General features: G+C 26.7%; 3 protein-coding genes across 3 annotated transcripts; 2 read left to right on the top strand and 1 right to left on the bottom strand.

The window, feature by feature from the left end:
- Position 1: 1 nt before the first annotated feature.
- LOC122717291 (dynein beta chain, ciliary-like) lies at positions 2 to 20,373 on the top strand. Its single transcript, XM_043941212.1, is given in 51 exon segments — positions 2 to 130; positions 228 to 323; positions 429 to 775; positions 1,997 to 2,153; positions 2,231 to 2,463; positions 2,700 to 2,989; positions 3,430 to 3,578; positions 3,903 to 4,148; positions 4,285 to 4,509; positions 4,646 to 4,847; positions 5,066 to 5,232; positions 5,332 to 5,744; positions 5,807 to 6,077; positions 6,568 to 6,830; positions 7,052 to 7,362; positions 7,487 to 7,602; positions 7,704 to 7,915; positions 7,975 to 8,178; positions 8,283 to 8,354; positions 8,456 to 8,659; positions 8,661 to 8,970; positions 9,123 to 9,315; positions 9,394 to 9,571; positions 9,651 to 9,779; positions 9,855 to 10,074; positions 10,153 to 10,314; positions 10,418 to 10,564; positions 10,668 to 10,829; positions 11,098 to 11,334; positions 11,561 to 11,782; positions 12,780 to 13,031; positions 13,166 to 13,292; positions 13,437 to 13,570; positions 13,681 to 13,918; positions 14,115 to 14,302; positions 14,387 to 14,556; positions 14,658 to 14,878; positions 14,999 to 15,275; positions 15,502 to 15,777; positions 15,974 to 16,379; positions 16,520 to 16,836; positions 16,924 to 17,056; positions 17,183 to 17,464; positions 17,553 to 17,759; positions 18,022 to 18,223; positions 18,467 to 18,598; positions 18,817 to 18,992; positions 19,103 to 19,213; positions 19,282 to 19,455; positions 19,592 to 19,740; positions 19,994 to 20,373. Coding segments are annotated over 51 exon segments (10,674 nt in total). The 5' UTR covers positions 2 to 61; the 3' UTR covers positions 20,289 to 20,373.
- Positions 20,374 to 20,566: 193 nt separating this feature from the next.
- LOC122717133 (PHD finger-like domain-containing protein 5A) lies at positions 20,567 to 22,312 on the bottom strand. Its single transcript, XM_043940903.1, has 3 exons — positions 22,153 to 22,312; positions 20,909 to 21,099; positions 20,567 to 20,726 (listed from the first exon to the last, which is right to left on the bottom strand). The coding sequence occupies exons 1-3, from the start codon at positions 22,202 to 22,204 to the stop codon at positions 20,637 to 20,639; spliced, it is 333 nt and encodes a 110-aa protein (XP_043796838.1). The 5' UTR covers positions 22,205 to 22,312; the 3' UTR covers positions 20,567 to 20,636.
- A 560-nt stretch (positions 22,313 to 22,872) lies between these two features.
- Positions 22,873 to 24,432, top strand: LOC122717195 (26S proteasome non-ATPase regulatory subunit 10-like). The gene is made up of 4 exons (XM_043941026.1): positions 22,873 to 23,126; positions 23,192 to 23,290; positions 23,640 to 23,928; positions 24,153 to 24,432. The coding sequence occupies exons 1-4, from the start codon at positions 23,025 to 23,027 to the stop codon at positions 24,341 to 24,343; spliced, it is 681 nt and encodes a 226-aa protein (XP_043796961.1). The 5' UTR covers positions 22,873 to 23,024; the 3' UTR covers positions 24,344 to 24,432.
- The last annotated feature ends 303 nt before the right edge of the window (positions 24,433 to 24,735 follow it).

Here is a 24,735-nt window from a genome sequence, read left to right as displayed (position 1 = left end):
ATCGGTGGAATTAGACGATCCGGAAGGTTTCTACATTTTTTTCGAATCACTTTTACTTGAAATGATGAAAATGGGTATCCTTATACCACGTGTCGATCCTGAATTGCGCGAGAAGCTAGAGAATTACGCGGTATATTTCTTCTTGGTTATAATTGATCAATTGTAATGAAAATCCATTTATTTCTTATTCGATATAAAATTTTAAACGAATTTCTTTATTCTCAAAGGTGGACGTTGCCGAAGAAAAAGGTATCGTATTTATGTTAGAAGAAACTTGTAATCGAGTTAAACTAGCCTTGACAGAAGTAAAAAAGCATGCTCTGGTAACGTGATTACTTCAAATTTAAGATTTCAATTTTCAATAGTTTATGCAATCGAATAATAAGAAAAATAATATGAAAATTATTGATTTAAATTATCATTTACAGGTATACGAAAACTATTCCTGGTTGTGGACAGACGATAAGCAAGAATATTTGTCTTATTTTTTGAAATTCGCTCAATACATAAATCCCGAGCAAAGGGAGATGATCGAACAACATCCAGAATATCTTCCAGAAAATTTGAAGGAAAAGAAACCGGATTTGAAAGACTTCAAACGGGAAATTGACTTTTTCATCGATTTGTACAACGAGTGTGATAAACTGCAAAACGAAGAGGTCCTTTGTCAATGGTTGAGACTCGATATAAAGCCTTTCAAACAGACTCTTTTAAACGTTATTTGCAAATGGTCCAACGTGCTCAAGGATTATTTGGTCAAGCGTATTACCACTCAGTAATTTTCAATTTTTCTTTTTTCATTTTATATCTTTATTACATACATAAAAAGACTCAAACGAGGTCATCAGGATCTTTCAAGGATTTTTTCATGCATTTAATATTCTAGATGTGTCAAAAATAAGAAATCCAAAGTTACCTCGCTTGAATTTAAGTTAGGATTCATTGGGAAATCGATAATAATATTGCATAACGTAGCGCGAATAATTTTAATCCAAGATAAACGTAACTATCACTTGTAATAAAATTTTAAAATATTTATATAATTTTATTCAATCTACAAGATTAAAGTACTTTGATAGATTCAATATCGTGATTACAATTTTAAAAAAATTTATTTTTACTTTGCTTGCAGTTTAAATTTTGTCGTATTATTATTTCTACGCTACAGAATTATTAAATCCAATAATAAAATGGAATTAAATTTTAAATTAAATTAATTAAAAAAAATTATTTTTACTTTGATTGCAGTTTAAATTTTGTCATATTATTATTTCTATATTACAGAAATATTAAATATAATAATAAAATGGAATTAAATTTTTCTCGTTAAAATGTTACGAATAGAAGAAGCAATGATTTTAAAGAAATAATTTTCATATAAATTACGAGATAAAAATTTGAAACTTTTTTTTTAAGCAAGTTTCCACTAACTCGAATGATTTCTTTTTTAAGACATAATACTGTTCACGTAATCTATAAAAGGGAGTTCTATGAATGCGGATCACATGTTAACCTCTAACCGCAAATAGAGCCGATTTCTCTGAAACCATAATCGGGACGGTCGATGTTGGCACTAATTCTGTATATTTGCGTAACTGTGTATTTGGCTCGGAATCATTATTCCGGGAAACTATCAAAGTACTTATTTCGCAAGCAATATAAACAATTCAAGAGAATTCGATCATTTATCTATTAAGGAAATAAGACATTGACGTGATATATTAGAATTTTATACTCGTTCATTCCTATTTCATTTCATTTTATTTTCTAATAAATTTACAATGTCAGAAGAATAATCTAATCGCTAAACATTTTTTTTTTGAACTTAAAATAGTTTATTACAAATGTTCGATTTGTATAATCGTCGTAATTTATTAACAAATATCTAAAGTAAATAAAGTTAAAGGTCGTTCAATTTAGAAAAATATTTTTTTTTCTTTTATCATTTTTCTTCTTGCAAAATGTTGAATCGTTAAATTTTTTCGTTACAAATTAGATTGGAGGAATTATCGAAATTTTTGAAAGCGGCAATGGAAAATTTCTCACGTCCTATTCAGGAAGATGATTACGATGCGCTTCTGGAAACCATATATTATCTAAAAGAAGTAAGAGATCGCCAGTATGAGATCGAAGATATGTTCGATCCTATTAAGGTAATAAAAATAATGCGATAGAAATACAAATGCGTTTTTCTCTCGACCGATAAATTAATTAAGATAATATTTTTCAGAAAACTATAGAACTTCTACAAACTTATAATGTGATTATAGAGGAGAAAATTTTCAATTGGCTCACAGAGTTACCCGTCAGTTGGGAAACATTGAAAAAAGTAGCTGCTCAAGTGAAACATGTTGTACAACCTTTGATGACTCGACAGATCGAACTTTTGAAGAAGAGGCTAAGCTATTATGATTTTAAACAGCAACATTTCTTGGAACAATTCCATAAAGAAGATATTTTCAAGTAAAAAAACAATACCGATAATTTTTCGCTTGAAAATTTTTCTTTAATTTGCTTTTTATTTATTTTATAAGATTTTAAGAAAATTTATAGATGAAGACCTCTATAACGATAATCTCTATAACTATAAAATAAATTTATATCTTTATTTTTTAATTTGAAATGTATTTTCAAATGAAAAATAATCGTATGATCTCGTTTAAGTTGGCTGATTATTATATATATATTTATATTTACAGTCCAGTGTGCAAGAATCCCTATGAGAAATTAAATGAATCGCGCGAACAAATTTTGAAATTCCTGTCCGAAGAGACAGACTTACACGGCCAGATTGCAATTTTTGAGCAAGAAATGCCTGAATTTAAAGTAACGAAACAGATACAAAAAGAGATGCAACTTTTGAAAATGGTTTGGGATTATGTGAACGTGATCGAGACGTCTCTAAACGAATGGAAGAAAACCACATGGAAGAAATTGGATATAGAATGGATGGATCAAGAATGCAAAAAAATCCTTAGAGAATTAAGACGTAAAGAAAAGTTTTTTTTCTCTTCCTACCAATAAAAATTCATCAAATTCAGTTTATAATTTTTCCAATTATTTCTTGTGTATTTTTTTTTCATAAACATATTTTTTTTCAATAATAAGTAGTTCTTGCGTTATAATGTATAAGATCTTTCTCTCTCTCTCTTTCTCTCTCTCTCTCTCTCTCTCTCTCTCTCTCTCTCTCTCTCTGTGATAAAAAAATATAAATATATTAGATAGATAATATAAATATAAAGCAATATTTATATATATATAGAGCAATAGAACAATACTTTTTTCAGTGAAATTCAACATTTCATTTTCTAACCTTAAAATGATCAATTGACTTTTTTATTTATTTGTAGATATAAAATAAAAAAATTTTCATGGATCGTATAAAAAATTTTACAACAAAAATTTTACAAATATTCATTTCCTTGATAGAATTGGACAAAGATGTTCGTCCTTGGGAATTGTATAACAACATAGAAGCAGAAGTGCGAAATATGATGGCATCGTTGAGAGCGGTTTCAGAATTGCAGAATCCAGCGATTAGAGATAGACATTGGAGAGAATTAATGGCTGAAACGAAGGTAATTAACACAGTCCACGGAATCGTGGAAAAACTTATTTGTTATTGAAGTTAACATCAAAATAAACTTATCCTCTTATTCTTAAATCTATGTACAATGTGAACTAGGTCTTGGGTTAACTGTAGATCAAGTCTTAAGTTTTTAAGCCTTGGCTTCAATTATGTTAAGTTACAACATTGTGGTGAAAACTGTGCAACTGTTTTGATACTGAAACAAAGAACGAATTAAAAACTTAATATGATTATTAACAAACGAGAAGAATTGAGTTACTACTTGAGATAATTAAATGATGAAAATGAATATGTTTATCGTGTATGTTGGTAGGTGGTATTTATAATGACAGACACTACCACGTTGGAAGATTTATTAAAATTGCAATTGCACAAATACGAAGAAGAAGTTAAAAATATCGTGGCTAAATCGGTAAAGGAAATGGCGATGGAAAAAGTGTTGAAAGAGTTGCACGATACATGGAGCACTCTCGAATTTGACAAAGAGCTACACGAGCGTACGAAATTATATGTTCTTAGAATCGACGAGCAAACTATCGAAATCCTTGAAGAGAATCAGGTAATCTTTTATGATTCTGTTTTGTTAAATGAATAAAGTAAGAAGTAAAGATGGAGAGATCTCCACGATCAACTTACACAATTTTATTCTACAATTTTATTCTACCTTTAATTTTTATCGATTTTCGCAATCACAGGTGCAATTACAAAATATGTTAGGGTCCAAATTCGTTGGATATTTCCTGGAGGAAATTCTCGATTGGCAAAAAAAATTAAGCACCGCGGATGCGGTGATCAATGCATGGTTCGAAGTTCAACGGGCATGGATACATCTCGAAAGTATCTTCATCGGTTCTGAAGATATTAGAAGCCAACTTCCCGAAGAATCGAAACGATTCGAAAAAATTGACAAAGAGTTTAAAGTAATTTTAATAAGTAATTTATTTTTAAATAAGTAATCGATTGTTTATTAATGTTTTTTCCCCCCACTTTCCCTTCCTATGTTAAAAGAAATACTTTGAAAAAATTTATTTATCATTTAAATAATTATTTTTTAAGGAATTACTGAAGGAAATGTTGAGCAATTTAAATATCGTAAAAGCAACGAGTCGACCGAAACTTTTAGAGAAACTGGAGGATTTAGAATTTCAATTAAATCTTTGCGAAAAAGCTTTAGCAGATTATTTGGAAACAAAAAGATTAATTTATCCAAGATTTTATTTCATTTCCTCGGCAGATCTACTCGATATTTTAAGCAATGGTTAGAAAACTTTTGATTTTACTTTAATTATTGATTATTATTGATTAAACTTTAATTATCTATCATTTTTTTACTTGTTTTTTTATTCTTCATTCAAAATTTTTTCCCACGAATGATCAGTATGTTATTAAATTCAAACAAATTTATTTAAAGTAATTATTAAATTTTAATGAAGCGAAAATTATCGAAATTATATAATAAATTGTTATTTTTCTAAGGAAACATACCTGAATTAGTCTGCCGACATTTGTCAAAATTGTACGATTCTATTGCAAAATTAATGTGGAAAATGGAACACGACAAACCAACGAAACAAGCGATAGTTATGATCGCCAAAGATGGTGAACATATGGCTATTTATGGAAATTGTGATTGTAGTGGAAAGGTAAATATATATTCGCGAGAGAATCTCATAAGAAAAATCAAAATGATCTCATCATTTTGAAAATCCATCAAAGTGGAATCATCGACACGTTTACTTAAGGTGGAGATTTGGTTGAATAACGTGACAGATGCGATGAAGAGATCCGTGAGGTATCATATATCTCAGGCGGTATTCACTTACGACGAGAAACCACGAGAGCAATGGATTTTCGATCATCAAGCGCAACCCGCATTATGCGGTAGTCAAATTTGGTGGACAACAGAGGTGAATATGGCTTTCGCGAGATTGGAAGAAGGTTTCGAAAACGCGTTTAAAGATTATCAGAGAAAGCAGATTAATCAGTTGAACGCGTTGATAACAATACTCTGCGGGGATTTGATCGAAAGCGATCGAAGAAAAATTATGACGATTTGCACGATTGACGTGCACGCGAGAGATGTCGTAGGGAAAATGATCACGATGAAGGCAGAAAGTTCTTCCAGTTTCCAATGGCAATCCCAGCTAAGACACAGGTGCAAAATTTTAATCATTTCTCCTTACTCGTCAAACTTTAACCTCAAATTTCAACTTTCAGATGGGACGACAAAGTTGGCGATTGTTTCGCCGATATTTGTGATGCTTCGTTCAAATATGATTACGAATATTTGGGCAATGTTCCACGATTGGTGATAACACCTTTGACAGACAGATGTTACATCACTTTAACGCAATCCTTGCATCTCATAATGGGTGGAGCACCAGCTGGCCCAGCTGGAACCGGAAAAACGGAAACCACGAAAGATTTGGGAAGAGCATTGGGCCAAATGGTCTACGTATTCAATTGTTCCGAGCAAATGGATTACAAGGTAATGTACTGTTCACTTGAAAAGAAGTCTCGCAGAACGGCATAGGGGCAAGAGAGGTTCTTCGCTAGAATCGCCTATTTCCACTTCAAATACTTTGCTGACAATCTTGACACTACACATTATATAATAGTAGAAAAGTTATAATTTGAATATTCAAAATCGTAAAAATTATTTTCATTTATGAAGTTACATCAGGATAATCTGGAAGATTGGAAGTTGAAATATTTTCAAAACTATTAATTATTTTGATATTAATTACGATTCTATAGTAATGCATCAAGATTTAAATATAGATCGTCGAATTAATATATGTGAAAAGTACCATAATAGAAACAAAAATGTGTGTGTAAATAGGCGTTTCTTTCCAAATTAACCAATCGGACTTGCATTCCTCTCGCGAAACTTCTTTCCACCAATGAACAAACGAGAAGAGTCGAATATTATGGAAATTTGTTTTAAATATGTGGTAACACGTGTTACTTTCTTTCAGTCCTGTGGAAATATTTATAAAGGTCTTGCACAAGTAGGAGCATGGGGTTGTTTCGATGAATTCAATCGTATTTCGGTAGAAGTATTATCGGTAGTTGCCGTGCAAGTGAAATCGGTTTTAGACGGGGTGAAACACCGTAAACCAACATTCCTATTCTTTGGAGAGATTCTTAATATTGTCCCCACCGTTGGAATGTTCATTACCATGAATCCTGGCTATGCTGGAAGGACGGAATTGCCGGAAAATTTGAAAACTTTATTCAGGTATCATGAAGTGATTTAAATATTTCTAATTGTAATCTCACGTAATTCCTTATCACTCGAAATATCTCGTTTTTTAAATGTTAAATTCATTTACAATTTTTGTTCGAAAACATTTTTTAATATTTTCAAAAACAAAAGAGATATGGCATGGATTAGATAGAATTGTATAGATATAATTTTATCTCGTCAGAAAATTATCATCATTTATTCATTTTACAAAGGCCTTGCGCCATGGTAGTTCCAGATTTTGATTTAATTTGCGAGATAATGCTGGTAGCAGAAGGTTTTCAAGAAGCTAGATTATTGGCAAGGAAGTTTATTACGTTGTATCAGCTTTGCCGGGAACTTCTATCGAAACAAGATCACTACGATTGGGGTCTACGAGCGATTAAATCGGTTTTAGTAGTCGCTGGTAAATTAAAGAGAGGCGATCCCGATAGAGCCGAGGATCAAGTGTTAATGAGAGCCCTCAGAGATTTCAACATTCCGAAAATTGTGACGGACGATGTACCCGTGTTCATGGGTCTTATCGGTTAATTTTCTTTTATATCTCGTTTTCATGTAATTTATTTAATAATAGTTTTTTTAATATTTATTTAATAATAGTTTTTTTTTTCATTCTTTATATCTATTTCATAAGAATATCGATTGTTTAGGAGACTTGTTTCCTGCTTTGGACGTACCGCGAAAAAGAGATTTTGATTTCGAGATGACAGTTCGAAAATCCACTTTGGATCTTAAATTGCAACCAGAGGATGGTTTTATATTAAAAGTAAGAGTATAAAGCAACAAATGGAACACATTTGATGTAAAACATTTTTTTTAATTCTATCTCAAAAAAATTTTTATTAAAAGTAATATTAAACAAAACAGGTTGTCCAGTTAGAAGAATTGCTTCATGTTCGTCACTCGGTTTTCATCGTTGGGTTTGCCGGAACTGGGAAGACCGAAGTTTGGAGAACGCTTAATCGAACGTATTTTAATAATCAATTAAAACCCTATTACAATGATTTGAATCCAAAAGCTGTTACGAACGACGAACTTTTTGGTGTGATCAATCCAGCAACACGAGAATGGAAAGATGGGTTGGTATTTCTATCTCTTTTATGCGAAAAACAATCGATTAATCGATCAATTTCATCAGATTATTCTCTGTGTTAATGAGAGATCAGGCAAATATGGCGGGACCCGATCCTAAATGGATTATTTTTGACGGTGATATAGATCCAATGTGGATCGAGTCGTTAAACACTGTGATGGATGACAATAAAGTGTTGACTTTGGCTAGCAACGAAAGAATCGCTTTAAACCCATCCATGAGACTTCTATTTGAGATTTCCAATCTTAGGTAATAGTTCTTTTTAAATCATAGCTTTCTATTTTTTTTTTTTTTTTTCATTTTTTTTCCTCTCTTTGATTCAATGTTTAATATCATGTTCGGAAAATTCGTAGAACTGCAACACCGGCTACCGTTTCCAGAGCTGGAATTCTTTACATAAATCCCCAAGATATTGGCTGGTATCCGTAAGTTTACTTATTATAATTTTCTTTTTTTATCGATTGAAAATTACAATTTCGAAATGAAATATAATTTGAAATATTTGTAATAATTTATTATTATACAGATTTGCGATTAGTTGGATAGAAACAAGAGACCCAGCAGAGAGAGCGAATTTAACTATTTTATTCGATAAATATGTGCCGACCCTGATAGAAGTGACAAAATTTAGATTTAAAAAAATTACGCCGTTACCAGAAATCTGTCACGTCGAGATGCTTTGCAATTTACTGGATTTCTTTCTAGTTAAAGAGAACGTAACACCAGAATCTCCGAAGGAATGGTATAAATGAAAATAACGAATCATTTAAATTTAAATCTCTCTAATGTTTCTCCTTAAACAGGTATGAATTGTACTTTGTTTTTGCATGCATTTGGGCATTTGGATCGGCCACTTTTCAAGATCAATTGATCGATTGGCGAAACGAGTTCAATAAATGGTGGCAAAATGAATTTAAAACCGTCAAGTTTCCCACTGGTGGAAATGTATTCAATTTTTTCATCGAAAACGAAACGAAAAAATTGGTTCCTTGGACCGAGAAAGTGACAACCTTTGAGTTGGATACTGATATACCGTTACAAGTTCGTTTCCATTTTTTTTTTTTTTTTAATATATAAAAGCTAATTAAAATGAAAATTTTGTTTTTGATACTTGATAGTATGTAGATGCATAATGCATTATTATATTTTAAGAATTTTTCACTCAATACTTTAATTTTATTTTATTGTTATAGAATACTTTAGTTTCAACTGCTGAAACTGCACGTTTATTCTTTTTCTTGGATGTTTTTATACAAGAACGTGTGCCAGTGATGTTAATAGGTGCAGCTGGATCAGGAAAGAGTGTGATCATGGCTGAAAAACTCGCAGCTCTTCCTGATACTTATAATATTGCGAACGTGCCCCTTAATTATTATACCACATCTGGTAATAAATATTTACAAAAGATTATTTCATTCTAATTTTAAAAGAATTTCTAAATTTTTATTCGATCATACGTTCAAGAAATGCTGCAAAGAATAATGGAAAAACACTTGGAGAAAAAGACCGGTAGAAATTTTGGGCCACCTGGTATGAAAAGATTGATCTATTTCATCGATGACATGAACATGCCCGCAATCGATACTTACGGAACCGTCCAACCTCACACACTCATTAGACAACATATCGATTATAATCATTGGTACGTATTGGAAGTATTTAAGTTTTGGCACAGTTATACTATTTGCTTGATCGATTGTGAAATAATAATTTGATAATAGGTACGATAGAACGAAATTAACATTAAAGGAAATACAAAATACGCAATACGTATCATGTATGAATCCTACTGCCGGTAGTTTCACGATTAATCCTCGTTTGCAAAGACATTTTGCCGTTTTCGCTGTTAGGTAAGTTAAAATTAACGGATATTCGTATCTTCAATTCTTAGAACAATATAAATATACTATACAAATTTTACACAGTTTCCCAACCGAAGAAAATTTACTAATGATCTATAGTCAAATGTTAGAGCAACATTTGATGAATCCTTTTAATAAATTTAATGTAGCATTGTTAAAAGTTGCTGATTCATTGTTGCACGCAGCATTGTTCTGTCACAACAGAATTTCATCGATATTTTTACCAACAGCAGTTAAATTTCATTATCTATTTAATTTACGTGATATCTCAAATATTTTTCAAGTAAGATTTATTTTTCTAGAATAATTATTATCTATATTCAAACAAAATAGCGTCATAATAACATCAATTTAATTCTAGGGTTTACTTTTTGCAACTGGCGACACTGTCCCAACAGTAAATTATTTGATTAGATTGTACGTTCACGAAGCTACAAGAGTATATTCCGATAAATTGATCAGTGCCGAGGACAAAAAAGTATTTCAACAATTGCTAAGAGAATCACTTCGTAAGAATATTAGTGTAAGTGTTACGATTATTTAAATATAATATAATAATTATTAAATATATATTATATGTAAAAGAAAAAAGAAAAAAAAAATTCGTTTTGTTGCATGTATCGCAGGAAATGGATGAGAATTTGATATATGCTGAGCCAATAATTTTTTGTCATTTTGCCGAAGGGATCGGTGAACCAAAATATATGCCAATAAAAGATTGGTCGCAATTAACGAAGCTATTGAATGAAGCTTTGGTTAATTATAATGAATTGGTAATATTTAAAATAATATAATAATAAAAAATTATAAAAAAAGATTATAAATTATCGGAATTTTCTAATCGAATAATGTTCATTAATATTCATCTTGGAATAGGTAGGCGCGATGAATTTAGTTTTATTTGATGATGCCATGTACCAAGTCTGTCAAATAAATCGTATTTTGGAAGCACCAAGAGGAAACGCATTGCTCGTAGGAGTTGGGGGAAGCGGAAAACAATCTCTTTCTAGCCTTGCTTCTTTCATCGCGGGTTTAGAAGTACGTTTGAAAAGTATTTATTTCAAATCTCGAGCATTGTGTCCGATTTTATCATTTTTCATTTGTTCAATCAAATTACTATACTATAATACTTAAATTAAAAATATATCAATTTAATTTAATAACCTTTAGTTACTAAGATATTTGAAAAAGTCTACGCTTTATAAAAATAAAAGTTGATTTTATATTTTGTAAATTTATGAGTAAAATTATAATATTAAATATAATTCAATTTTTAAATTAAAATAATTTATTCTTTGATTTTTAGGTTTTTCAGATACAATTAAAAACAGGTTATTCAATGGCTGACTTAAGAACAGATTTATCCAATTTATATCTAAAATCTGGATTGAAATCAATTGGAATTACTTTCTTAATGACCGATTCTCACGTTGCCGATGAAAAATTTTTGGTTCTCATAAACGATATGCTTGCTTTTGGTGAAATTTCGGAATTATTTGCGGATGATGAAGTAGATAATATTGTGAATGCAGTTCGAAATGAGGTATATATTTTTTATCAATAAACAGAGTTTTAATAATTTTATATTTATTTTTTTTCAACCCTTATAGGTATGTTTATAATATATAATATTTATATTTATTTAATATACGTTTTTAGTTAAATAAATATATCACGACAAAAATATTCCGGAAACTGAATTTATTTCATTTGATTTTTACACAATTTATTTTTGTAGCATGCCATGTCGATGATTTATTATATCATAGGTAAAACAAAGCGGTTTGGTGGATACAAAAGAAAATTGTTGGAAGTTTTTCATCAATAGAGTTCGATATAAATTAAAATGCGTTCTTTGTTTCTCTCCCGTTGGAACAACTCTTCGAAACAGAGCTAGACAGTTTCCAGCAATCGTGAATAATACTTCGATTAATTGGTTTGAAGGTTGGCCGGAAGATGCTTTGAAATCCGTTTCTATTAGATTTTTGGCGGTAAGATGATTTGAACACATCTTTGCTTAAACAAACTTTATATTAATATATGTTTAATCGAATAAATATCGAATTAAATTTTAATTATATTCTTCTCTAAGAAAAGCGAATAGTTGAAGAAAAATAGAAATAGAATAAAAATACTGAAATCAACATCATCTTTAGATCGTAAATTAAAAAGAAAGGATAAAAAATCATAGAAAAAGAATAGAGATAGAATAATTAATCGTTAAAGAATTAATCGTTAACGTCATCTTTCGAGTATCAAAAATATTTTTTCAATGAATTATCTTTCCAAAAATCTTCAAGAGATGGCATTAACTCTCAATTTTTATTCTATCCTAATTATCCTCTCTTCAAAGAAATGTTTATAGTATTTGCGAAAGATGGCATTAGCGATTAATTCTTACTAATTATTTTTAATGCATAAGCATAGACGAAGATTGTTTATAGGGATATTAATTGAATATATTTTCATTATTTTTCTTTCAAAATTATAGTATCGTTTCATTTTTTATGTTAACATTCAATATTTACGTTATGTTAAATATTATTTACATATATGTACAATATAAAATAAATATAAAATATAAATATCACTTTCTTTTTTTCAAGTAAGCGCAAAATTATAAATTTATATTATGTACATGTGTGTATAAAATATATATCACTTTCTCTTTTTCATGCTATTTGAGCACAAAATTGCAAATTTAACAAGTTTTTGCAAACTCATTTTATTAGTCATGCTTGATTAATCAAAAAATACACGATCGTTATAAATTTAATGAATTAATAAATTAATTTCACTTCCTTAATTAATATTATATTGTAATCTCAAAAGAGATCTCGTTTTTATTATTACTGAACAAATTTCGAATTATTAAGACACAGAATTATTCGACTAAACTGTATTAGATTAATATATAATTCCTTCTACTATTATTTTTTTTATTATCATTTTTACGATTTAAATTACCGCGATATATTTTGATTGCAGGAATTAGAAGACTTACCAAATGAATATAAACCATCGGCTTCTTTATTTATGTCATATGTGCATACTAGCGTTGACGATGTTTCTTTGCTTTATTTACAAAATGAGAGAAGATATAACTATACAACTCCAAAAACATTTTTGGAGCAAATTTCTTTATATTCGAAGCTACTCGTGGAGAGAACTTATGATGTAAAATCCATGATCGAGAGATTAAAGAATGGATTGGATAAATTAGAATCTTGTGCTGGCCAAGTAATGATTTCATTATTAATATTAAATAATTGTCAATAAGAATTTATATAAAATATTTATAATTGCATTATATATTGTAAATTGAATTTAATTTAACCAAATTAATATAACTATATATAGATTTTAATTGATAGGTAAGCGAACTAAGAGTTGTCCTAGCAGTTCAAGAAGTCGAATTGAAAAAAAAGAATGAAATTGCAGACAGAATTCTTACTGAAGTTCGATTAGAGAATACGAAAGCGGAAGCGGAAAAAGCGATTGGTAAAATTTTATTTCTTCTTATCTATTATAATAATTTAAATTCGCAATAATTCAAAAAGTTTTATCTGATTTGTTATCAGATATTGTATCAAAAAAATATTTCTAAAAAATGATCATACGATGAAAATGATTTTTTGTTGATAGTATCGGAGGAAGAAGCAAAGGTAGCGGAAATAAAAGAAACAGTAGCTGAAAAACAGAGACGATGCGATGAAGATTTAGCGAAAGCAGAACCTGCAGTACGGCAAGCTGAAGCTGCTCTGGATACCTTAAATAAAGTAAAAAAGAAATAAATTTGTAATTATCAAATTAAATTTATATAAATATTTAAAATATTTAAAAATATGTAAAATATAAAAAATATGAAAAAAATTGAACACGATTTCAGAGTAATTTAACGGAATTGAAAGCTTTTGTAACGCCACCAGAACAAGTAGCGATGGTAGTACAAGCTGTTCTAGTATTATTCGCTCCGAGGGGTGTAATACCGAAAGATAGAAGTTGGAAAGCATGTAAAGCGATGATGGGTCACATCGACACGTTTCTCTCGCAACTTCGTAATTACGACAAAGAAAATATTCATCCTGAAGTGGTGAAAGCTATACAACCTTATATCAATCATAAAGGTTTTTTATAATATATAGGATGTCCTAAAAATATGAGAACATCCGTTAACAAAATCTTTTGCAAAAGAAAATGTTGCTTGAAATTATTTCAGGAATTTCAATTAACAAATGTTCCTACTCTTGTTTGGGATATCATATATAAATATAGAAATATATAAAAGCAATAAAAATAATAATAATCATATGGTATTTTTAGATTTTGACCCCGAAATTATTGTTACGAAATCGCTAGCAGCTGCAGGTCTTTGCAGTTGGGTGAGGAATATAATGGTTTTCCATTATATTAACGAAACTGTAAAACCATTAAGAGCTGCGCTTGCACAAGCTAATGCTGAGCTAAAAGCTGCTATGGATCATTTGAATGCCTTGAGAACACGATTAGCTGTAAATTTTTGTTCATTTTATTCCTCATATATTATCATAAATGATTTTATCAGATATATAAAAAAATAACTATTATCATTATAGGAATTACAAAAAGTGCTCGACATTCTAGGAGAAAGAATGAATGCAGCTTTAGCTGAAAAACAAAAATGTCAGGATGAAGCTGATGCCACTGCTTTAACTATCGATCTCGCAAATAGATTGGTAAATGGTTTAGCATCCGAGAAAATTCGGTGGACCGAAGAAGTAAAAATGTTAGTTTTTATATAATAAATATTCAAATGTTTATATAAATGTAATTTTAATAAATATAATTGTAAACACGATGAAAAGCACAATTTTTAAATTGTCTTAGGTTGACGAATTCATTCGTAATGGTGCCAGGCGATGTTCTTCTAGTAACTGCATTTTTATCATACATGGGATGTTTTACTCGGAAATATAGACATGACTTAATGTTCGATCATTGGTTACCGTTCTTGGAAAAGTTGCAAGTGAAAATACCAAGAACTACCGATTTAGATATCCTAGCTTTATTGACTGATGATGCACAAATTGCACAATGGAATAACGAAGGTGAATATATTTTTTATACTTTTTTATATACTAATAAACGTAATTTTAGATTAGATTTTAGATTTAAAAAGCCATCAATCATTATCGATATATATAATTAATAATGAGATATTTGTTAAGGACTACCATCCGATAGAATGTCTTCCGAAAATGCAACAATTTTAATGAATTCAGCGAGATGGCCTTTAATGATAGATCCACAGTTACAAGGACTTAAATGGATAAAGAATCGATATGGCGAAGAATTACAAGTGCTTAGGCTTACTCAACCAAATTATTTACATATGATTGAAATTTCTATTGCGAATGGTGCAATTGTTTTAATTGAAAATATAATGGAAAGTATCGATCCTGTTTTAGATCCAGTTATTAAAAGAGATCTAATAAAGAAAGGAAAGTATGTATTTATCATTATTATTATTACGTTATTGTAATATTGTAAATAATTTGCATTAAAAAATATTATGATAAATTTTAATTTTAACTTATTATTAATTCTTAACATTCACTTATTAAAGCTTAGTTTACTATGTACTAATGTAAATAAAAAATATTTATTTAATTATTATTTTATTATTTGTATTTATATAAATACAAATATTTTTGAAACTTTTATTTTAAAGGGCGATAAAAATTTGGGATAAGGAAGTAGATTATGATCCTCATTTCCGGCTAATTATACAAACAAAGTTAGCTAATCCTCATTATAAACCTGAAATACAAGCACAAACCACTCTTATCAATTTTACCGTTACGAAAGATGGTTTGGAAGAACAACTTCTAGGAGATGTTGTAAAAGCCGAAAGACCTGATTTAGAATCGAAAAAAGCTGAATTAACTACTCAACAAAATACCTTTAAAATTAGTTTGAAAGCATTGGAAGATGATCTATTGCACAGGTATGATTAATATGGTTTTCTCAATAAAAATGAGAATAAATGTTTTTGGTAAAATTCTATTCATATTACTAGGATCTCTCCCTTCTATTTTTTTCTTTATATTTCAAAAAATTAAAATGATACAAAATTTTAAAAATATATTTATATAAAATTATATGAAATTATATATTTCAAAATGCATTTTTTTTTTTTTAAGATTGTCAGCTGCGGGACCAGATATTTTGAGCGATGTCGATCTGGTAATCAATCTTGAAACCACGAAGAAAACTGCAGCAGAGATAGAAATAAAAGTAGCAGAAGCTAAAATAACCTCGATAAAGATAGACGAAGCTCGAGAAATTTATCGTATCGTCGCGGCCAGAGCTAGTCTTTTATATTTCGTTTTAAACGATTTATACAAAATAAATATGCTCTATCAATTTTCTTTGAAAGCTTTCAGCGTTGTCTTTCTAAACGCTATTAAATTCGCAGAACCTTCGGAAGAAATAACTAAACGTGTGGATTTTTTAATCGATAGTATTACTTATCTAGTTTTCACTTACACAAGTAGAGGTTTATTTGAAGCTGATAAATTGACTTTTCTCACTCAAATGACTATTCAGGTACTTTTCAATGATCGATTATCGATTATCGATCTTTGTAAAAATTTTGTGAAAATGTAAAATTAATTTTTTTTAAATGATAATTATTATTAAATGCAATTTTGTTGTAAGCATTTCAGAATGTTTCTATTTATTTATAGATTTTTATGGAAGCAAAAGAAATAACACAATCGGAACTTGATTTTCTATTAAAATTTCCACATATGATCGATTTAGTCAGCCCTGTAGATTTTTTAACAGATGTTGGCTGGGGTGGAATCAAATATTTGAGTCAAATGGATGATTTTCAAAATTTAGAAAAGGATATAGAGGGTGCTGCGAAAAGATGGAAAAAATTTGTTGAATCGGAAACACCGGAACGAGAAATTTTTCCACAAGATTGGAAAAATAAGACTGCTCTTCAAAGATTATGTATTATGAGATGTCTTAGATTAGATCGTATGACTTATGCGATCAGGTTCGTTTCTTTTATAATATTTTTTGTTTGATACTTTCTTTTTCCTTTAACTTATTCTTGTTTCATTATCTCATTGAATTTATTTAGATGTTTCGTGGAAGAAAAACTTGGTTCAAAATTTGTTGAGTCCAGATCTCCTCCTTTTCATAAATCCTTTGAAGAGACGAGTCCTATCACGCCTGTATTTTTCATTCTCTCTCCTGGTGTTGATCCTTTAAAAGTAAAATACTCGTTCTATATATATATATATATATATATAATATAACCATATTTATCCAATATTATATAATAAAATAATATAATATAATATATATATTATATAATAATGAAAACAATAAAAATTCAGGACGTAGAAAATTTGGGAATACAATTAGGTTTCACTTTCGGAGGTAGAAATTTCCATAATGTATCATTGGGTCAAGGTCAAGAACCCATAGCTGAAGAAGCATTAGAATTATCGGCTAACGAAGGTCATTGGGTAATTTTACAAAATATCCATCTTGTGAAGAAATGGTTACCTGATCTGGAAAAAAAAATGGAACAATGTGCAGAGAGTCCCCATGATGATTATCGATTGTTTATTAGCGCGGAACCAAGTGCAGATCCTCACGAATCAATAATACCTCAAGTATATATTATTATTTCAATTGAAAAATGCAATTTTAATTTTAGTTAAAATATATCACTTGTAAAATATGATTTTTATAAAAAAATAGGGTATATTGGAATCGGCCATAAAAATTACGAATGAACCACCATCAGGAATTCAAGCGAATATTCACAAAGCGTTGGATAATTTCACTCAGGAAACTCTGGAGTCTTGTAGCAAAGAAACTGAATTCAAAGCTATATTATTTGCACTTTGTTATTATCATGCCGTAGTTGCAGAACGTAGAAAATTTGGAGCACAAGGATGGAACAGAGTAAATAACTTTAACATTAATTTACTCAATTAATTATAAAGATCAAAGATTTGTTAGGTAATAATTCTATGATATTTGAAATTTATAAATTACATTTTTTAATATTTGTCTTTTAATAAATTATGTTCTAAATAATTTATCATCATTAAAAATATATTTTTAATATAATTATATATTTTTTAAATAAGAAAATATATATAATTATAGATATAATTATATAAAATAATAAATTATTTTAAATAATTATTTTATTTTAACTCAGTCTTATCCATTCAATTTTGGAGATTTAACGATTAGCGTATCCGTTCTATTTAATTATTTGGAGAATAGTATTAAAGTACCTTGGGAAGATCTTCGTTATTTATTTGGAGAAATAATGTATGGTGGCCATATAACAGATGATTGGGATAGAAGACTATGTAAAACATATTTAATAGAATATCTAAAACCAGAATTAGTTGAAGGTAATTAAATTATAAATATAATATTTATATAAAAGTGAAGAATTATATTTTTATTTATATTATATTATATTTTTATTATTTTTATAATCATATTTTTATAATCAATTGTGTCAATAATATTTAAAAATAATGTTCCTTTGTTCATATTTTTTTTTATTAACTTTGTTTTGAAATGTTTTATATTAATTTATTAATAACTAATTAATTATTAAGTCAAATATATGTTTTTTTCTCTTTTTATAGGCGAATTATATCTCGCACCAGATTTTTTAGTACCACCAAGTCTTGATTATCATGGATATCATGAATATGTCTATAATTTTTTACCATCTGAGAGCCCTGTTCTTTATGGACTTCATCCTAATGCGGAAATTGGTAAATATACATATGTGATATTTTATTGAATTAAAAAATAAATGACAAGGATATATCAATAAAAATGATTTAAATAATTTTATTTAAATTAAATTCCTTTTGCTATATTTATGAGTATGAAAATAAATAAAATCTATCTTGTTATATCTTGTTATATACATTTATTGATTTTTTTAATCATTTTTTCATTACATATATATATATAATATTTTTATTAGGATTTTTAACATCAACTGCGGAAAATTTATTTAAAACATTATTGGGTATGTTAACGAGAACCGTTAGTGATACAACAGTCGGAGAAATTTCAAGAGAAGAAAAAATGAAAGGACTTATAGAAGATTTATTAGATAAACTACCAGAAGAATTTAATATGCTAGAACTTTACGGCAAGGTATCTATTATTTCTACTTAGGTGAAATTTTATATTATATTATATTATATTATAAAAATAATTAAATAAGGAATTGTCATTTTTAATGAAATTTTTTTTATATATTTTAGGTGGAAGATCGCACACCGTTTGTTACTGTTGCCTTACAAGAATGCGAACGAATGAATGTATTATGTGAAGAACTTAAAAGATCTCTGCACGAGTTAGATTTAGGTTTGAAGGTAATAAAAAATTTATCATTATAAAGATTATATTATAAAATTGAAATATAATAATATTTTATTAAAAGGGAGAATTAACGATCAATCCCGAAATGGAAATTTTACAAAATTATATAGTTATGGATGCTATTCCTCCATCTTGGGAGAAAAAAGCTTATCCTTCAGAATTAGGATTAAATAGTTGGTTTGCAGATTTATTGAATCGAATAAGTGAATTATCTAATTGGACTGCCGATTTTAATGTAAAATTTTCTATTATATGCAATAGTCCATTATTATTGAATCATTTAAATTTATAAGATTGATATTAATGGAATATTAATATATTATTTAAATATATACATATTATACATATTAAATATATACATATTTTCATAGTTACCATCATCAATATGGCTAGGAGGTTTTTTCAATCCTCAGTCATTGCTTACTGCAATTATGCAACAAACTGCACGCAAAAATGAATGGCCATTAGACAAAATGTGTTTATATTGTGAAGTATTGAGAAAATACAAAGAGGAAATTATGTAATTATATTATTATTTATTTATCAATCAAACATTTAATAATATTTAAATAACATTTATCGTATTAATTATTAAAAATATTTTTTTTTCAACATATACATATATATTTGTATTAGATTTGTACAAATAAGAATATTGTAAATAATTCTCTAAATCAATCTTAATTTTTTATTATTAATAAAATTCTAATATATTTTCTGTAAATATTATTTAAAATAAACAATAATACAATTTTTGTTACAATTTTTTTTAGATCAGCACCAAGAGAAGGTGCATATATTAATGGATTATATATGGAAGGTGCACGATGGGATATGCAAGCAGGATGTATTATGGATTCTCGATTTAAAGAATTATTTCCATTATTACCAATAGTGTATATTAGAGCTATTACACAAGATAAACAAGATTTAAAAAATATGTACGAATGTCCCGTATATAAAACACGATCACGAGGTCCAACTTATGTGTGGACATTTAATTTAAGAACTAAAGAGAGGGCTAGTAAATGGATTCTTGGAGGTGTGGCAATTTTATTACAAGTTTAGTTGTATTTATGAAATAAATGTACAATTAAAAAATAAATTGAATGTTTTTTAAATTAAAAAAACAAAAAGACTATATTAGTTTTATATATATATTTTCTAAAATTTATATAATTTTATTTATTTCAAAAAAGAAACATATATCTGCACGATTGGTATTTATTGCATTCATTTTAATTTTTTATAATAATAATTTATATTTGTATTTTGTATCGAAGAAATTGTACAATTATAAATGTAAAAATATTTTTTTTAAATTATTAATGAAAAGATGATCATAATTACAAGAAAATTATTTATTTGAAACATAAGAAATATTTTTTACAGATTAGAAATTTTCATCAATCATCTTTATCTTCTCTTGAATCCATACTTTTTCCTCTCATAAAATAGATCAGTCTTTGAACTTCCGAGATTTACGATTTTTGGACAACCATCTCTCTATAAGAAATCAAATTTAGTGAATTTTTATTATATTTATTATTATTATTTACATTTATTATTAATATGCATGAAAAAAAATTAACAATTTGATATAATAAAAATTAAAGAAAGAAAACATTCTTTTTATAAAATGCTATTACTATAACTAGTAATAATATAATTAATACAAGTTACATTACATCTTTTTCTTGAATTGTGCATTCTTTGCAATAATAAGCATCAGAAACACCAGGTCCACCACAAATAACACATCGGCCTTGATAAGATCCATAATTGCATTCATCACAAATTCTAACCAGAGTACATGGTCTTACATAGGAATCACAAATTACACATTTACCATCGCATTTTTCACATAATCTTCCTATTGCTAAAAATAAAAAGTCAATTTTTATTATATTATATATATTATCAATTATATTACACATTTCCTTAAATAATAAATATAATATCAAAAATTTGTCATTTTATTTATCATTATTTAATGATGTAATATAAAATATAATATAAAATTCAACAAAATAAAATAAACTTTACAAACATCAAAAAGTTTCTTTAATTTTATTTTTAACTTCTTTTTTATAAAAATAAAATATAGAATATTTTATTATTTTTAATTAAATAATTTACAGAGATTAATTACAGAGATTAATTATTTAGAATATAAAAAATTTTTAAAAAAGAAAAATACTTCCTAACTTATAAAGTTTCTTCTTATTTTTTAAAATAATCAAAATAATACTAATATTACTTTTGTTATTTAAATGATCATTATTAAATTTAATAATATTTATTTGGAATAATATTTATTTTTCCACAATTAGAGTTATAGTAAAGAATATAAAGGAAACTTCTAGGAAGTGTTAAAAGATATCAAAAGGATATGTTTTTTATTTCAAAAATTCTTTTATTAAATATTTATAGAATTGCTCTCTCTTTCTCTCTCTCTCTCTCTCTCTCTCTCTCTCTCTCTCTCTCTCTCTCTCTTTTTCTCTCTGTGTGTGTCTAAGTACAAACAAAACATATATTTTTATATAATAATATAATTACAAATACTTGAGAAGATCAGTGAAAATATGAATTTGCAGCTGGTAAATTTTCTTCATATCCTCTTTGTAGTAGATTTTCTTGATATATATTCTTCACTATAACTCTTTAACTATGCAGAATAAAAAAAAAATATTTAATGTTAATAGAAATATTATTAAACTTAAACTTAACAAGTGGATCTTCAAAAATTTTGTTATATTTGCAGTTTCGGATAAATGAGTTTAATAATATTTTTTATCTACATGCAAAATTTATAAAAAAATCGTAAAAAAAATTTATTATTTATATAATTATTAATAAATTGATTAATATCATATAATTATAACCTAAAATTAAAAATTACAATCTAACCTAATATAAATGTAAATCTTACCAACTCCCGGTTGTTTTCTACAGAAAATTAAATCTGGATGATGTTTTGCCATATTACAAAAAAACAGACTTATACTTCGAATAACACAAAATAAACTATTGCAAATTTTTATACAAATCAACACATGAAAATCTTCAATTTTGTTTACTTTTTATGGTTCCTTTTAAAGCGACGATACTTTGATCAATTCATGATACATGAGAATGATTTCTTCAAAATAGTATTAAAAATATTTGATTAAATATTGAAATAAAAAATTTATATATATTTTATATATTATATATTATATATTATATATATTATATATATATTAATTAATATATTATATATATATAATTATATAAATATATATATTTTATATATTTTTTATATATATATTTTTATATATATTATATATATATATAAATATATAATAATTTTATAATTTTTTAACAATATAATTAACAATATAATTTTCAAACATTTGTTATACATAATTTATTATATTTATATATTATTATTTATAATTTCGATAAAATCGATACTCTTTGTCGTTTTAAAAATGAAATATATAATTTTACGTTACAAATCAATGCACTGTAAAAAATCATAATATTAAAAACAAATATATATATATATAAATTTTAAAAACATATATATATAATTTTAGATATATAGAAATAATATTTTTTTCGCATTATTTTAATGAATATATTGATAACAAAAAAAAAACTTATATTTTGAATAAGTTATGCATATTTTTTATCATATTTTTATTTTGATTTAAATTATAAATTGACTTTCGATGTGATACTTACTTCAAACATAAATATTATATACTATACAATAATATTATATACTATACAAAACTAATTAAATACAAAATATAAAAAATGTCTGAACAATCAATTTATGATATGGCTTATCGTGGTAAAACTACAGATGTTAAGAATTTATTAAATGAAAACGAAAAGTTAAAAATAGCTAAAGATAATGTAAGTAATATTTTATATAAAATATTTTTTTAAGGTTATGTTATTAATGAAATTTGTTTTTTTAGAATGGTCGAATGTTAATACATTGGGCAGCACTAGGAGGACATGATGATTTAGTAAGATATTTATTATCTCTTGATGTACCAGTAGATCCTACTGATGATGTAAGTATAATCTCTTAATGTATAATTTATTATATTATAATTCTTTACATATTAATTTTCAGAATGTCTTTCATTTTTGATTATGCTATTCAGTATTACTAATAGATATTTTATTTATATAAAAAATTATTATAAATTAATATAAAATTAATTAATTAATTATACTTTATAAATTATGTAAATAATTATATAAATTAATATAAAATTATTTGTGTTATTTGTATAATTTCTGCATAAATTTTAAAATTTATAAATTAAACAAAATGTAAATATATCTATATAAATTTTAAAAATTGTCTCACATTCACTTTTAGTAATCAAATTAATTAAATATTTAAATTTTCTTTAGACAGATATGACACCATTAATTTTGGCAGCATCAGCTGGTCGTGAAAAAGTTGTTAATATTTTATTAATTGAAGGTGCATATGTTAATGCCAAAACACAAGAAGGTCATTCAGCATTGCAATATGCAGCATCAAAAAATTGGAAATCTATTTGTGCTGCATTACTAGAAAAAGATGCCAATGTTAATATTACTGATAATCGTGGAGCTACACCATTACATAGAGCTGCATCCAAAGGCAATATTGCTATTGTAAAACTTCTCATAGAATATGGACGAAATTTAGACATTGGTAGTTATTTTATTAAATTTTATTTTTGCTAACAATTTTAAAAATTAAATATTTATGTAAATATTAAATATTTTTAGAATCTGTTTTTATTTTTAAATAAATTATTATTTTTTTTAAATTCAGAATAAAGACAAATTATATAATTTGCATTAATTACAAAATTTAATATTTTAGTTAAAAAAATTTAATATTTTAGTTAAAAAACATTTCAAAATTATTTTTAGATAGCAAAGATGCTGATGGAAATAGTGCATTACATTTGGCATGTGAAGAAAATCGTGTTGATGAAGCAAAATTATTAGTACAGAATGGTGCTAGTACAACATTAAAGAATAAACAAAAGAAAACACCTTTAGATTTAGCAACTCCAAGATTAGCACAACAACTAAAAGAAATAGAGGAAGATTCATCTTAAATATTAAAAAAAAACATTGATATTATTGACTCAGTGATATCTAGTTAATCTTTATTTTTAAAATTAATTTAATTTATGACAATATAAAAATTGTTTAACTTTAAGATAATAATTTTTTATTATATTAAAGATAATATATAAGATATATATGATTAAATCTTGTATATATCTTTTTTTAAATTAAAATAATTATGAAAAAATAAAAAACAAATTTTTTATAATTTTTATAAGAAAAATTTATAAATAATATCCTATATTATGTTTTTAATTTTTTATATTTGCAATAGATGAAAGATAAAATTAAATATTAATATTATTATATTGAATAATAATATAAAATCATTAAGCATCATAAATCATTTCATATTTTATCTGTACAATACAAATATTTT

The sequence above is a fragment of the Apis laboriosa genome, unplaced genomic scaffold (genome assembly GCF_014066325.1).
Source record: "Apis laboriosa isolate Shangri-la unplaced genomic scaffold, ASM1406632v1 scaffold4_cov146, whole genome shotgun sequence".
Classification (NCBI taxonomy): domain Eukaryota; kingdom Metazoa; phylum Arthropoda; class Insecta; order Hymenoptera; family Apidae; genus Apis; species Apis laboriosa.
Note: the sequence above shows the minus strand (reverse complement) of the source record. Positions and strands in the feature narration are given on the sequence as shown.